Source organism: Pogona vitticeps, chromosome 3 (genome assembly GCF_051106095.1).
Source record: "Pogona vitticeps strain Pit_001003342236 chromosome 3, PviZW2.1, whole genome shotgun sequence".
NCBI lineage: Eukaryota > Metazoa > Chordata > Lepidosauria > Squamata > Agamidae > Pogona > Pogona vitticeps.
Genome location: NC_135785.1, coordinates 51,013,146 through 51,028,294, shown reverse-complemented (window position 1 = coordinate 51,028,294; position 15,149 = coordinate 51,013,146). Strand labels below are relative to the sequence as shown.

The 15,149-nt window shown below is 41.1% G+C and overlaps 1 protein-coding gene across 3 annotated transcripts in view; it reads left to right on the top strand.

The window, feature by feature from the left end:
* Nucleotides 1–15,149, top strand: part of ARHGEF4 (Rho guanine nucleotide exchange factor 4) — a 207,299-nt gene that overhangs the window by 16,782 nt on the left and 175,368 nt on the right. The window contains exon 1 of one of the 3 annotated variants that reach the window (XM_078389379.1): nt 12,726–13,167. The exons of the other annotated variants lie outside the window; for them this stretch is intronic. Within the exon in view, the coding sequence (XP_078245505.1) occupies nt 13,129–13,167 (39 nt within the window). The 5' untranslated portion in view covers nt 12,726–13,128. Of the gene's footprint in view, nt 1–12,725; nt 13,168–15,149 lie in introns of those variants that run through there. 3 annotated transcript variants of the gene reach the window in all.

The window sequence follows — 15,149 nt, the reverse complement described above, 5'->3', positions numbered from 1 at the left end:
CGCCGCCTTCCTCCCTTTCACTTGCTCAACCACTTACAACAAAACAATATACAATATGAAAGCAAACAATAAGTAACAGAACCCTGGGAGGGAGCCGATGCTACCCTCCCTGCCTTCCGAGACAATCAAATTCCAGTGACACAGTTTGTAAAGCAGTCAACAGTGCAGCTCCAGACTTCGTCTTTCTTGGTGCCCAAAAAAGAAGAGGGCGGTGTAGGAGGGAAAGCCCCTTAGGTAACCTGGCTTCCCCCCCTCCTACTTGCAAGTCTCATGAGACTACCCAGTCTTACATTATCTGAGGTGTGGGGCAAAGAGCCAGCCTCGCTTACCAAAGTCCGTGGATTTGCCAGTGGCTGCAGCATTCTCACTGAAAGGCTCTCTATTGCTATTAATGGGGTAGAGCTAAACTTAAGTCACACTTAGGGCAGACTCACTGAAATCAGTGGGCATTACATTCATTTGGATCTATTCCAGTGGTTCTTTCCTTCCTCTATATTTTCTTTCAAGCCTTTTGTGTTTATTGTCTCTTTCTCCTAATTATGATTACCTTAGTAACGGCTATGATATTCAGTTGTGGCTAAATCAAATTATTAGTCCCAACAGGGCTTTGTTTGTAAGTGTTTGCAACAAATCCCATTCATTCTTAACAAGTCTCACTTATTCTGTGGGGCTACTCTAGTTGAGGCTAACCATTGGATTTAAGTGATGGTCCTTTAAAAACAAAATCTTGATCTGTCTTTTTTCTTTCCCCACCTTCCCTCTCTCTCTTTCTCTGCTGTTTCCCCAAGAGTATCTGTTCATTCACTTCAGCTGAAGTTTTCAAGGACAGTATGTCTCCTTTTTCCTTCTCCAGACTCTTCTTGTACCACACATTCTTTTTTGTCTCGCTTTGTAGACAATGTTCCCATGTCTAGTTCTCATGGTAGAAAACATGTTGCTATTTTTCTGCACTTTTTAATTTCCTTTTTGGAATTCATCACCATCTAAGTCTTAGGAACGTGGTGCCAAAGGAACGTGGTGGTGCTGTGGGCTAAACCGCAGAAGCCTGTGCTGCAGGGTCAGAAGACCAAGCAGTTGTAAGATCGAATCCACGCGACGGAGTGAGCTCCCGTCGCTTGTCCCAGCTCCCGCCAACCTAGCGGTTTGAAAGCATGCAAATGCGAGTAGATCAATAGGGACCACCTCGGTGGGAAGGTAACAGCGTTCCATGTCTAAGTCGCACTGGCCATGTGACCACGGAAGATTGTCTTCGGACAAAACACTGGCTCTATGGCTTGGAAACGGGGATGAGCACTGCCCCCTAGAGTCAAACACGACTGGACAAAAATTGTCAAGGGGAACCTTTACCTTTACCTTAACTACTGCCAAACTTCTGTCTTGTTTTTCTGCTTATCCCCTTTTCTGTTTATCCTCTTATTTTCTTATTCTCATCCTACTGCTGCTCAGTTACAAAAAGTTTCTGCATGCCATTACAATTATTTGTCGTAAAAATATAACTTTCTAATTTCTGTTGTGGAGGATTCAAGTGGTGATCAGTTGTTGTTGCTGTGGGAGCATCAAATCCTCCCAATGCACCCACCCACCACCTACAAAAAGGGAACAGAGATGAAAAAGTGAAGCTATGGCACCAGCCTGGGTCTTGCTGAGCCCTATCATTGAGAAGCTAATTCTTCTTCCTCAGGAAGCATGTCATACCACAACTTGACTGGAGGATTTTGAGAGGCCTATGCACAGCTCTGCCTAGTACTCAAAACAATTTGCAGAACTGAAGTGGTTATTGTTATTACTTACCCACAGCTAATTCACTACAGGCAGTACACAAACGACAACAACAATTCACAGTCACTTTGCTCAATGTGATGCCTCCTTCACTTTGCCCAGGGTAAGCACCCAGGTCACCCATTCCTAATATTCACTCAGCTAATTGAATTTGCATTTTGTAGTATGTATCATCAAAGGAAAGGAATTTTTTTCCCTCTCGCCACTTCCTCTCTTGTTCCAAATCAAGTAGACTCACAATCTGTCTCACTTCCCAGAAGACCCAGGCAATCTAACCCTCTAGCATAGTTGATACAAGAACATAGCACTGAATATTGGGGGTAGGAGGTAGAAACAAAGTTTGTATGGCTGTGAGTAACATAATGTCTTCGCGAAGGCTTTCACGGCCGGGATCGAATGGTTGTTGTGGGTTTTTTGGGCTCTTGGGCTGTGTTCTGTAGGTTGTTCTTCCTAACGTTTCGCCAGTCTCTGTGGCCGGCATCTTCAGAGGTCCTCTAAAGATGCCGACCACAGACTGGTGAATCATTAGGAAGAACAACCTTCAGAACACGGCCAAAGAGCCCTAAAAACCCACAACAACCATAACATAATGTTATTTGTAGATGAGAGAGGAGAAGGTAATGTTGAAAGGATGTGCCTTAAATTTTTTAATTCAGAGTTTGACAAATCAAGCTCTGCCCAAATGGACTCCTGTAACTGATGGTATACAGTGCCCAAAGTGTTAAACACAAGCTTGAAGCAAAACAATGAATGGGGAGCAGAAAGTGTGCTTACAGTTGCCTGGCAATGAACAGTGGATGGCCTGGATCCAGTGAGGGGGCAGCACCCGACATTTCTGCATCCCACTCAGCTGGCCAAAAGTATAAAGCAATGCATGGGATTATCCCTGAATAGACAGAAAAGTTAATAGGCAAATGCAAGGGCAGGGTACAACAATAATTATCAGGCACTGCTACTCAAGGAAACTAGGGGGAAAGTGCCAAACACCCTGGTGTACATTCAAGACAGCACTAGGGTGTTTTTCTGCTGCCAAATGAAGGCTTTGGCATTTGCTTACCAGAGTATGAGCTAGAGAGGTTGGCACATCCCCTAGGGGCTGCTTGGCAGTGTGGAAATGCCCAGACCCGCAGGAAAGAAGGCTTTGTTGGGAAACCTTCATTCCTAGGGATTAGCTGTTTGGTAAACCTGGGTCACCCATAATAGTCTGCTGAGAAACTGCATCTAATGAAAAGTTCATTGTGGAGCTGCTTGGAATGACTAATGTGTGTCTTGCTTTTTGGTCAGACTTCAGAGTGCTGTTTCCCTCCCACTGCCCAGAGCTCAAAAGACCCAGGACATGCCATGTGGTTCTATTAGTCAAATGACTGACAAGCTGCCAGCAAAGCGTACTTCCCAGAAAGCAGAGGCACTGGAGAGAAGGGCTTCTTAGAGGGATAAGCACAACTCTCACTCTTTTTGTCCCCTGGTCCTGCTTGTACTTTGGCATTCGTTCATGGATGGACTTCAAGGCCACCCTGCTATGCAGCAGAGTGAAGTAGCCTATTTCAGGAATCACCACAAGGGAGAGAGAGCGAGCGAGATTTAGGGACAACATGCCTGGATGGTACAACAGGATCTCTTCGGTGGGGGCACCCCAGTTAGGGTGCAAGATGAAATTATAAGAATTATCCCTAACCCCAGGAAAGGAGACAGATCTCATGGTGACCAGTTCTGAAGGAGGGAGTTTAGGTGTGTGTGTGTGTGTGTGTGTGTGTGTGTGTGTGTGTGTGTGTGTGTGTGTGTGTGTGTGTGTGTGTGTGTGTGTGTGTGTGTGTGTGTGTGTGTGTGTGTGTGTGTGTGTACACGTGTTTAATTGTAACCTGTCAGAGGTTTCAGTCAACTTCCGGAGGTACAGACAGTTTAGGTGTTTTTGTATGTGTGTGTGTGTGTGTGTGTGTGTGTGTGTGTGTGTGTGTGTGTGTGTGTGTGAGAGAGAGAGAGAGAGAGAGAGAGAGAGAGAGAGAGAGAGAGAGTGGTTTTAAAGCCTTAACACCTATCTCCACCCATTCTTACTTGATGCCAAGGTTCCCTGGCTCAGCATGAAGGTGTTTGTATATATGTTGTGCTTGCTAACCATCAGTCTACCAAAAAGACAGAAGTGATGCATGTAGTTCCACACATAGTGCCATTCAGAACAAAGCATGAAGTATTAGCATTGCATGTATTCGCGAAGGCTTTCACGGCCAGGATCTAATGGTTGTTGTGGGATTTTCGGGCTCCTTGGCTGTGTTCTGAAGGTTGTTCTTCCTAAAGTTTTGCCAGTCTCTGTGGCCAGCATCTTCAGAGGACAGCACTCTGTGCTCTGGCTGTGAGATAGGCTTTTGTCCTATTCAGGAGATGGGTGATTGGTGTGTCTTGTTGTGGATGTATTGTTGTGATAAGGAGAAGAGATTATCTGTCACTGTGACTGTTGGGTGTCATTAGCTGGTCTTTTGTGTGTAGTGATCCCCGGTCCTTGTGGCTGGGTAGAGGTCGTTGACCTTTTGCACGCTGTATTTTTCAGAGCTGGAAGCCAAGTTTTGTAGAGTTTCAAACTCCTCTTTTTTGTTGAAGTTCTGCTGGTGCTTGTGGATTTCAATGGCTTCCCTGTGCAGTCTGACGTAATGATTGCTGGTGTTGTCCAGTATTTCAGTATTTTGAAATAGAATTTCATGTCCAGCTTGTTTTAGGGCATGTTCAGCTGCTGCAGATTTTTCTGGTTGTTTTAGTCTGCAGTGTCTCTCATGATCTTTGATTCTAGTGTGGATGCTTCATTTTGTGGTTCAAATGTATACCTGGCCACAACTATAAGGTATCCAGTATACTCCTGCAGTGGCTGTCCTTTGCTGACCATAACATTTGTTGTATTTTTGTGGTGGGCTTGAATACTGTTTGTAGGTTGTGTTTTCTCAAAAGTTTCCCCATGCGGTCCGTGACCCCTTTGATGTATGGCAGAAATACTTTATTTGTGGGTGGCTGTTTTTCTTCTTCAGTTTGGTGTTGTTTTCCTGGTTTGATGGCTCTTTTGATTTCATTTTTGGAGTAGCCATTTGCCTGTAGGGGAAGTTTCAAATAAGCATTGAAACTTGTGAGTCTTCTTGAGCCTCTGTGGTATTACAAGGATGAAACCTCAATCTCAGATTGTGACCCTGAAATGTTAGGCAATAGGATTCTACTGACCTGGTACCTCTAGGCATCCATGCAGTGATTGTTTGGCACTATACAAAGGTTTCTTTAAAACTCTCACTGAATTTTTAGTACTTCCATTTATAGAAGCATTTTTTTCCTGGTTTTAAAAAATATATTCCTACTACTGTGGGTTTTACTTTGGTTTTATTTTGCAACTGTTTTTTTTTCTCCCCCACCTTTAGGGTTTTTGTTTAACACTACGTTTTATTACTTTCTTGTGTTAAGCTAACTTTTGTGAACTGCCCAGAGAACTGTAGCTATCCAGCAATATTTAAATTGAATGAATGAATTAATGAAGCCAGAATAAGGTATAGAAATACTTCCATTTAGCTTCTGTTTCAGGCAGCAAAATATTTTGGGTCAGCACAGGTTGACTCTCTCCCATGTTCTATTTTGCCTGGGCTGCATTTTAAGTTGAAGATTTTTAAAATTAAAGTCCAGAAATGATGCATGCACAGTTTTCACACGTTCTCTGTTCAAGATTTCCCTTCACTCCCTCTCCAGACTATTAATACCCACTGGTTCTGAAATGGTGCAAAAGAAACATTTTTTACTGTAGTTTTAATACAAGACTTCTTTTTGCACTCCACTTTGATCAATGTATACTCTATTCATACCCAAACTGGCTGCTACAGTAATTCGTGATTATGCAGTGATCTGAACAAAATCTAGAATAATCTCTGTGCATGTGATGATTTGGTTGAAAATGTCTTGGCTTGATTTTTTTTTAAATGAATCATCTCCTGTTATGTCTCCTGCAGACAGCAATAGGCCACACACAACATTCAGGGAATAAGGTTTCCATAGTTATGGATGTCTGTACCTCTGGAAGTTGACTGAAACCTCTGACAGGCTACACTTAAACACACACACACACACACACACACACACAGAGAGAGAGAGAGAGAGAGAGAGAGAGAGAGAGAGAGAGAGAGAGAGAGAGAGAGAGCTTGGCCATGGAAGCTCATTGAGAGGATGGAACTGGTGAAACCATTCCTCAAAAAAAAAGCGCCCCTACTTGGACTTGTCTTACTAGGGTTGCTTTAAGTCCATTATGACTTGATGGCACAAATCTATCTCCACTTACCCACCCACCTTTATGTGTTCCTGCCCCTAACTTAGGATCGTCAGGTCAGACCTTTCTCTCCCACCAACCTCATGTGCACCTTTGTCAAGTACAGAAGTACAGAAAGCCTTCTTCTTCACTCCCCCAAGGCTATAGACCTCCCTTCTGAGCCAGCCCCTTTCTGCTGTCCTGTCAGCAAGCATGGACATTTTTATTCAGACAGGTTGTTAGCCACTGATTAATTGATGACGAAGGTGGGCTTTTCTTTTCATTGCTGTCTGAAAAAGGCTTTAAAACTGCATCCCTTTAGTGTGTGTTTTAATGTGACAGTCTCCATGATGCTGTTTTGATACTGTTACAGATACCATAATTTATTGTGGTTTTATAAAAGCCAAATTTCTTTTTGAATTTATGTTGTAAGCGACTTTGGGTCCTGCAAGGGAGACAGGTGGGGTTAAAATATAATAAGCAAAAAATTATTTTAGATATCTGCAATTTTAATTGCATGCTCCTGACTCTAAAAATATACTTTCAAAACTGAACACAGTACATTTTTTTTTGATAAACAGTCAATATATAATTTTCTGCACATGTCTGCTGAACTAAGAAAGCATTCTCCATATAGAGAGCCGTGTGGATGGGACTTGCTAACCTACTGAGGGCTACACTGAGCCCCAGCAATTCCCGTAACTGAAGTTGCCTCTTAAATTTGATTTCAGCTACAGGGGTACATACATACATACATACATACATACATACATACACACACACACACACACACACACACACACACACACACACACACACACACACACACACACACACACACACACACACACACACACACACACACACACACACACATGTTGTTTCCACTAAAATGGGAACTTGTTTAATTCTTAATAGCACACATCTCTACTCAAAAATAAGCCTCTGTTAAGTAGATAAGGAAACACAGGACTGTACTCTTAAAATGTCTGGATTTTTATGAGAAAGAAGAGTTAAATTCTCTTCTGTGTACTACTGCTACTGCTGATGTACAAGAAAATTAATTACACTCATGAAGTTGAATACATGCATATGTAAGGGAAAATATTTTTGCACACAAATGAAAGGTCAGTCATTATACATCCCTCTCTCAAATGGAAATGGCCCTCATCGCCTCCATTCATTGTGCCCTTTTCAGAATAGTTTTCTGTGCCTGAGAGAAGGTTCCCAGAAGTTGTCTTTCCATGAGCTCTTTATTCAGAGTTATTACTCACTGAAAATTCACATCAGGCCACCACAAATCTTCCATTCCATGATTTTAGGTTTCTTACGACATCAGCCTCCTTAATTTATGTTTCATCAGTGAAGATCACTTTGCATAAGCTTTCATACCCTTTTTGGTTGTTGTTTTCAAGTGCACCATTCAGAGCAGACAAGAGCTGGCCTCTGATTTATCTGTGAAATAAGATAATGGTCATTTAATTATTCTCTGCTTGATGGTGTTCCCCTGGAAACGAGAAGTCTCTAGCCTTTCAGAACCTTGAGAGAGCGATTTTTGCCATAGTTGGCAGCAATTCTTCCTTCCGTTATACTTTAGAAAACTCTCCAAGTCCTCTTATAATTTCCTCAAGACTCTTGTGAAAAATATGTGCGATTATTAGAGCATTTCTTGCCTCTTTGAATTGAAACAGCAACATTTGGGATTTTTAAAGCAAAGCATATACTAATTGTGGCACAATCTTGGGTTTATAGTCCTGGTCAGCAAACACTGTTGTTGTTGTTGTTGTTGTTGTTGTTGTTGTTGTTGTTGTTGTTGTTGTTGTTGTTGTTGTTGTTGTTGTTGTTGTTGTTGTTGTTGTAGCTCTCTGGAGACTGCATGCTTTGCATATACAGTATAAGCTATCAGGTTCACTATGTACTATCTCCACTTAAAAAAGGAAAAAGAGCCTCAGGTAGCGCTTGAAGGGAAGAGTTCTGCCTGAATCCATGGGAAGCTATGGCCACTCAGAGTACCTTGTATTTGACTTGGACGTAAAGCACCTGATTTGATAAATAAACATTTGATAAAGACCTGCAGTCGTTCAGCAAATGGGTTGTGCTATAGAGGTAACCTCCATGCCACTTAACAGTGCTGTGCACGCAAGACATTTCTGCTGGTTTATAGAACTTCTGCCAGTCTCCAGTCATGCTGACAGAATGTAAATGTCAGCTTCTCTAGAATGAATGGCATTATAACCCTAAGGAACTAGGCTTAATGGTTTAGTAGTATACTGGCAGCCAACAATGTTTCATCTAAAGCTTTTTCTTTGGCATCTCTTTTAACTGTGTAAAAAAGAAGGTAAGATGCTGTGTTTACAAAAAAAATAAAAAAATCTGTGCAAGGACTGACTTTGAATTCTCAAAAGTATATTGTATGGCAGGGATGAACAACTCTGTGGACAATAAGAACTGCAGGCAGCTATCAGCATTAACTTAGGTGCTCTCGTTCACACCATCATCCTCCCATTTTTATTCCAGCATCTGGAGATTGGGACGTTTTAATTAATGTTTTATTTTTTTCCAAATTTATCCCACCATTCTTTTGGGGCTGTCTCACTCCACTCACAACAATGCTCTAAAACACCACTAAGTCAAAGGCATTCTTAAGAAACCAAAATGGTGGCAGGAGTGCCAACATAGTTGTATTTGTCACACCTGGGTGCTGTACAAAATCCTCCAAATCCTTAAACAAGCAAGTAAACAAATAAACAAACAAACTCTGTGCTAAAATCACTGCTATGGGATCACTGGAGAAGTTCTCATTATCCTAGAGAAATCTGGTACAATCATCCACAAATAGTTTATTGAGGTTTTCCACCCTATCTGTGCACAGTTGTAATTTTAATTTGCCTTTGCTTGTTTGCTGATATCTCATTCTAGCTCCCCTACTTGTTCTCCTGGGAACTGCTTTTCTCATCACACATCCCTTAAGTGGGGGAAGTACAGGCATTTAAATGACGAGAACGTTGGTCAAGGGTGACTCTGTTCACACCTGTCCTTCACATATAAATCATGCTCCACCCAGCTCACCAAACAGATGGTGGACAAGATGGACTGAAAGGCAGTACAAGGGGAGCATCCTCCTCCTAGGCAATTCATCACCTCCTGGATAGTAGTTGTGCTCCCCACACTGTATGCCACTCGACTGAGCAGTTTGAATGTGGGTCATCTATAAAGTGTGTATGAGTTTTATTGGGTCAGGATTTAGCATTCATTAATGATATATGCATTTGGGCTGCCTTCGGACTGCATCCATATCAATGATGAGGATTAGGTTTGGCAGGGTTAGACCCTTGTTTCCATGCATGTGATTCCAGATATCTTTTCTCCCACAACGGGCAATAGCCATGGTCCCAGTCAACAGTTGGGGCCATCATTAGCCCTGTAATTGGGGAGGGGAATTTTGCACATAGCTCCATGGATGCAGGCAGTTCTTGTGTGGAGTGACATCTGGGTGGTGCTAGTAGGCATTGGTCCTAGCAGAATTTGGGAGATTTCCTTTTATGGATGACAGCTCCCATTGGTTATGCTGTTCAGGCATTTCCTCCCAAAAAAGCAATTTTTCCACACTCTGACTTAACATCATTTTGTTTTTATGAATAGCCAAAAGCAATGTTTCAGTTTTTCATCAGTTTTATTTTTTCACTAATTAACTGAGTGATAAACTGCTTTAAGTAGTTTCGTCCCCAAGGGCGATACAGGTAACACTTATTTACTCTTTTACTCATTTATGTTGATTTATAAACCACTTAAACCCTCACTTCCATAAGTACAATCCTTTATTCATTTACCTTTGCAATTGTCATGTGAAGAATGTTGTTATTAGTCCAACTGCTTATGCACATTGATCACGGAGAGTAGAGTCAGCTGTACCACAGTGCCACATGAAGCAGCCAGGGGGCAGGCTTCTTGTAGGTCTGAATTGGTCCATGTGTGTTGATCACAACTGGTATAGCAGAGCAGATATATGCAAAAACTGGCCCCAAGCAAGCCCTATGGGGATTTCAGTAGCATAATTTACCTGTTCAAACAGCATGCTTGTTTTCACTTGCCTGATTCCTAAGGAAATGGTTCAGTTGTAGCGGCTTGCCCAGAGCTGCTCATGATTTCAAGGCTGACCTGAGATTCCAATCGTGGTTTATTAGGTTTAAGCCTGAAATTGTTGATCTGCACATAAACTTGCCAAGAGGTGCAGAGACAGAATCCTGAGGCAAAGACTTCCTGGCATGTGGTGTTCCTATGTGAGTGCTGCTAGAGCTTCCCATGTTCACAGCCCAGAACTCTCCAAAGTTCAACCCAAAGAACAGCAGGCAACAGGGGCAGCAGGAAACCAACTGGCATGGTCCCACTGGGAGTGAAGCTGCCCGTGTCCACTGGGTCTGAGAAAGGTTTCTGCAGCATCCTTTTTATTTTATTTTCATATTTTAAATATTTTGGTATATGCAGGGAGAAGCTAGGTGGACATGTACATGATTGCACGTGCTCATTTTTTCTATTTTTACTATTTAAAATAATGAAAATATTTGCTTCTCTGAAACCAAATAGTGTTCATTCCCAAGTATATACACTTAGCATCAGGGCAGCGGAAGTAAAGTCCATTTTATTTCTTTGTTCATGGTGGTGTTTTGACTCAAAGAAGTTTAAACCTCATCTGTTAAGATGATGCCATTTCCATTGTGAGTTTTGGGGATGTTTTCTGACCTCATGAAAATCCAGTATTTTAAGTGTTGGGAGTAAGATCAAGATTACGGTTAGGAATTTTACATTTGCCTCTTGTATTCCTTGAATATGCTGAGAATTTCAGTCTCTCCCTACCAACAACTAAGAGTGTGTCACTTCTGTTTCTTGGCATCATGGCTCATTGAAAAATAGCATCTGATTTTATTTAAAAAATTGGTCCCCACATGTTGCATCTTTCGAGGGCCCAATGGCCAAATGCAAGAGACTTGTGGGAGCGATCTTTGGTCAAGCCCTGTTTTCTTTGGAAATAAATGACAACTGTGCAGAGCCACAGAGTGGGAGAAACTCAGGGATCTGTTTACACCTCTACAACTGGCAATGTTTCAAATGTGTGGATCCTGCAACAAAATGTGACTCTGGAAGACTAGAATGTCCCTTACTGGGGCACAAAAATTAAAATATAAACCTGCTCTAGCTCAGCTGAGTTACCAGAACTGAATCCTGTTGAAAAAAGAGGTGAGACTGCTGTCCTTAAATTTCTTAAGCTGTTGCTTCCTACTGCCAATCACTCATCGTCCTTTCCTGTGCACTATAGGTTAAAAATGTATTTTGCTCCCCATAGACAGAGGATGAAGATAGCCAATGATGAAATCTGGAAAGGACACTGGCAGATGGAGCCGTGGAGCTCCCTGCACTCTATGGTTGTGTCCTGTAGGCATCCTTCAGTCTCGAGAGACTATGGTAACATGCTCTGAATGGAGGTCTTGGAACTGAGAAGGCCAATTCGATCATGACAATGTGTGTGGCTGAGAAGGCCAATTCGAGAGTGACAATCCCCACCACACTGAAGACAAATGCAATCCTGTCCAGCTCCCTGATGTTGTTGGTTTCGGGACTGCCTCTTTGCTGCGGTCTGCTGGACAAGTGTCTCTTCAAATTGGGAGAGGCCGTGATGCAACGCCTACCTCCGGGCTGAACACTCAGATGTCAAAGTTTCCCATCTGTTGAGGTCTATTCCTAAGGCCTTCAGATCCCGCTTGCAGATGTCCTTGTATCGCAGCTGTGGCCTCCCTCTGGGCTGATTTCCTTGCACTAATTCTCCATACAGGAGATCTTTTGGAATCTGACCATCAGCCATTCTCACGACATGCCCAAGCCAACATAGACGTAGATGGTTGTGTCCTAGCAACCATCTAAGTGAAAAGGCTCTTTAAATGGAGAAGGCCAGCATGGTGTTGGGGTTTCAGTTTTGGATTAATAGACCTGGGTTTAAATCCCAACTCAGCCATCAAACTTACCAGGGAATTGCTGTGGAAATGACAACTTGAAACAGTGATATTGTACTGCATTCAGATCTTCCATGTTCTTCAGCCAGGAGATTCTTTCCCTTCTTTCACCCCATTTGGTTTACCTTGAGTGATCAGTTGTAACAACCTATTCCCTTTATGACACTGAAATGTCCTAAGTATTTTTTTGTGTTATATGTTTTATGATTTCTTGATCTTTCAGTCATTTGCCTTAGGACATCTTATTGGTCACTACCTCAGTTCAAGAAATTCTTAGCATTCTGCAATAAATCCACATTTCAAATGCTTCCATTTTTTTCAACAGCAACCTGTCCTCAATTTGATGGGGTGTTAACAACAAACTCTGAAATACTGGCATCCTTTGGAATTCCATGCCTAGCTTTTCTAGTAGTTTTGTAGAGCTTTGCAGAGCAAATCCAAAAGTAAGTTTTCTGGATTACAACTGCCCCAAAAAAACCCCAACAACATGTTGTAGTCTGAGACAGTTTATTTCTCCAAGTTCTGTACAAGCCCATAGTTTTCCAGCAGCACATACAGCTGTGAAACAGGTGCACCTACTTTGTTTTTTTCCTAAGTGAATTGCTAAGGATGGGGAGAAGTGAAATGAAGAGTTAAATACCCATTGATTGAGGTAACTCTTGGCAAAAACAGAATGGGGAGGGGATGGGGCAGAGAAAGGACAGGATGTAAATGACCATGCACTTTCCCTTTGAGTCTCATTGGCTACCAGTTTCTTTGGATGAGCTCACAAATGGCCCTTCTTATTTTACATTTAAGCAAACACAATGATTATTGTTGTGAGCATGCCCAGTAGAAGTGCTTTGGGGCCAGCAAACTGTGAACAAACCTGTTTGCACTGTACAGCCAGTGCAGATAAGCCCTAATTGTTATGCAACTCCTTAGCATAAGCTCCTGGCATGGCTCATATGATTCTCTTGTACTAAGACTGTCCAAAATAGCAACAAGAAAGCATGTAACTAAAGACACAGCAGGGGTGTAGGAATTCACACAGGGCCCTGGATATTCTAAAGATTGAACAGTTCCTTATTGCTTATTCCAAAAATGCTAAGCATAATGTATTTTCTCCGGAGCTTCTTTAAGGTAAGAAGTTTTAAAACTTTTTTTCTGAGCATGTTTCAATGTTAAATTTTTTTTCTTTGACTTGATTTCCAGAGACCGGAACTGAGAAGACTATACTTACAAACTTTGTGATGAAAACTCTCAAGTTTTCAAACCTAGTTGTCCTATAGGAGAGTTAATAAAAACTTAACTTACATTTTTTTAAAGGCAATTTATCATTATGCATGATACTTTTGTAAAATATAAACTTTTGTAGCTCTGAAGAGTTAAGATGGGTAATTGCTGGCTGAACATTTAATCAGATTGAGTGATTCATTGTGTTAATGGTTCATTTCATTGTAATTTATTACTTTCATATTTACTTTAAGCAACTCTTGCATTTTAAGCAGACATTGGTAAACTTTAGAAAAAGGCTGTGTGCATGTGGATCACAGCACTGTACATTCTTTCCAAATACTTTTGAAATGCATTGAGTTCATTATTTGTGTAATATTGAATATCTGAATGTTAGAAAGTGTGCATTACATTTCTCTTACTTTCCTGCCACATCAGAATTGTCTGCAGGGTAAGTAAGCATTTCATCTTCCTACCAGAGAGTGAATTGGTGCTACTCCAAATATCCAGTATTATGCTTGAAAGTGAAAATGTAGCTTATAGTGAAAGTGTAATTTAATCACAAGTGGCTATTATATTCCACTAACATGCACCATTACGGTTATATGGTAATTTGCAGCCTGACCTTATGCATTAAATCCTACCAGTTTTAATGGAATTTACTTTCCCATAACTGTGCAGTGCTAGTTTTTGGTAATGAAATTGATTCAGTTATAAACAAATTCACAAATATGCAGTATTTTCCATGCTTTTGAATAATAAAGTAACTATCATGAATGCAAATTCTATGGACTTTGTTGTGAAATTAAAGACTAGAACAGATAATGTTAAAATGTGCTGGGAACAGACTTCTGTCAAGTTGGAAAGGAATCAAGTTGAAAGCCATGGTGATGACACCTAAATAGCCAGACACATTTTAACATGAAGCCTTTCTGCTGTCAAACTTACCATTCTTCACCTTTTTCTTTTTGGAAGAATTTGTGTCTACAGAACAGAAAGTCTATTTATAGGCAAGTCATCTGGGATGGAATGTATTGAGATATCAGTGTTCTGTTTTAATTAGAGTGGATTTGTGCCTAGATGTTCATTGATATGTTTTTTCCCCAGAGCTCTAGTAGCAAATAATGTGGTTAAACTACAGGCAATTTCACTCATTATAGATGGTAGCATGTGGCTTTTTTCTTCCCCATGAAAAAGAATAGTTCACATTTTCTTACAAGTACACATCTGTACAACAGATATCTTTTTACACTTACAGTTGATGCTAAAGGTTATCCTTAAAGTATCTCAGGCATACATCTTATCAAGATACTGTGTGAAATGGCCTAAAAAGAAATAAAATGAAAGAGAAATTGCTGCTACATTCTGTACAGTTTGTACATTCTGGAAATTCAAAACACTTGGACTGATACCACATCAGCAGTGTCCTATCCGTTTGTAGTTTGAACTTTCTGCAGTTGGTTTTTCGTTAGGCTTGTGTGTTTCAACAGACTGCACAAACTGTTGCTTTTTTAATTATTGCATCCTCATGCCAGGAGAAAGCATTCAGCTATGAAACTTCTCTCACCATCAATATGTGGTAACTTTGTCCATAAACTACATAGCTTAGTACACTTCTATTTATAAAAGCTTCTATAATCCCATTAGAGTAACAATGCCATTGTGTATACGTCTACTCAGAAGTATTGTATTCAGTGGGACAAACTTTGTGGTGATTGTGTAAGTATAGGGTTGTAACCAATAAGCACCTGTATGACTGAGTATTTGTAAATCAGTGCTGAACTTTGTCCTATCCCTTTAACTTCGGGAAGCAGTTTGTATCTTGATTGTATGTGTTCCAGCACAAAGTACAAGTTAAGGCTCCATTTTCTATTCTTAGTGTTATATCT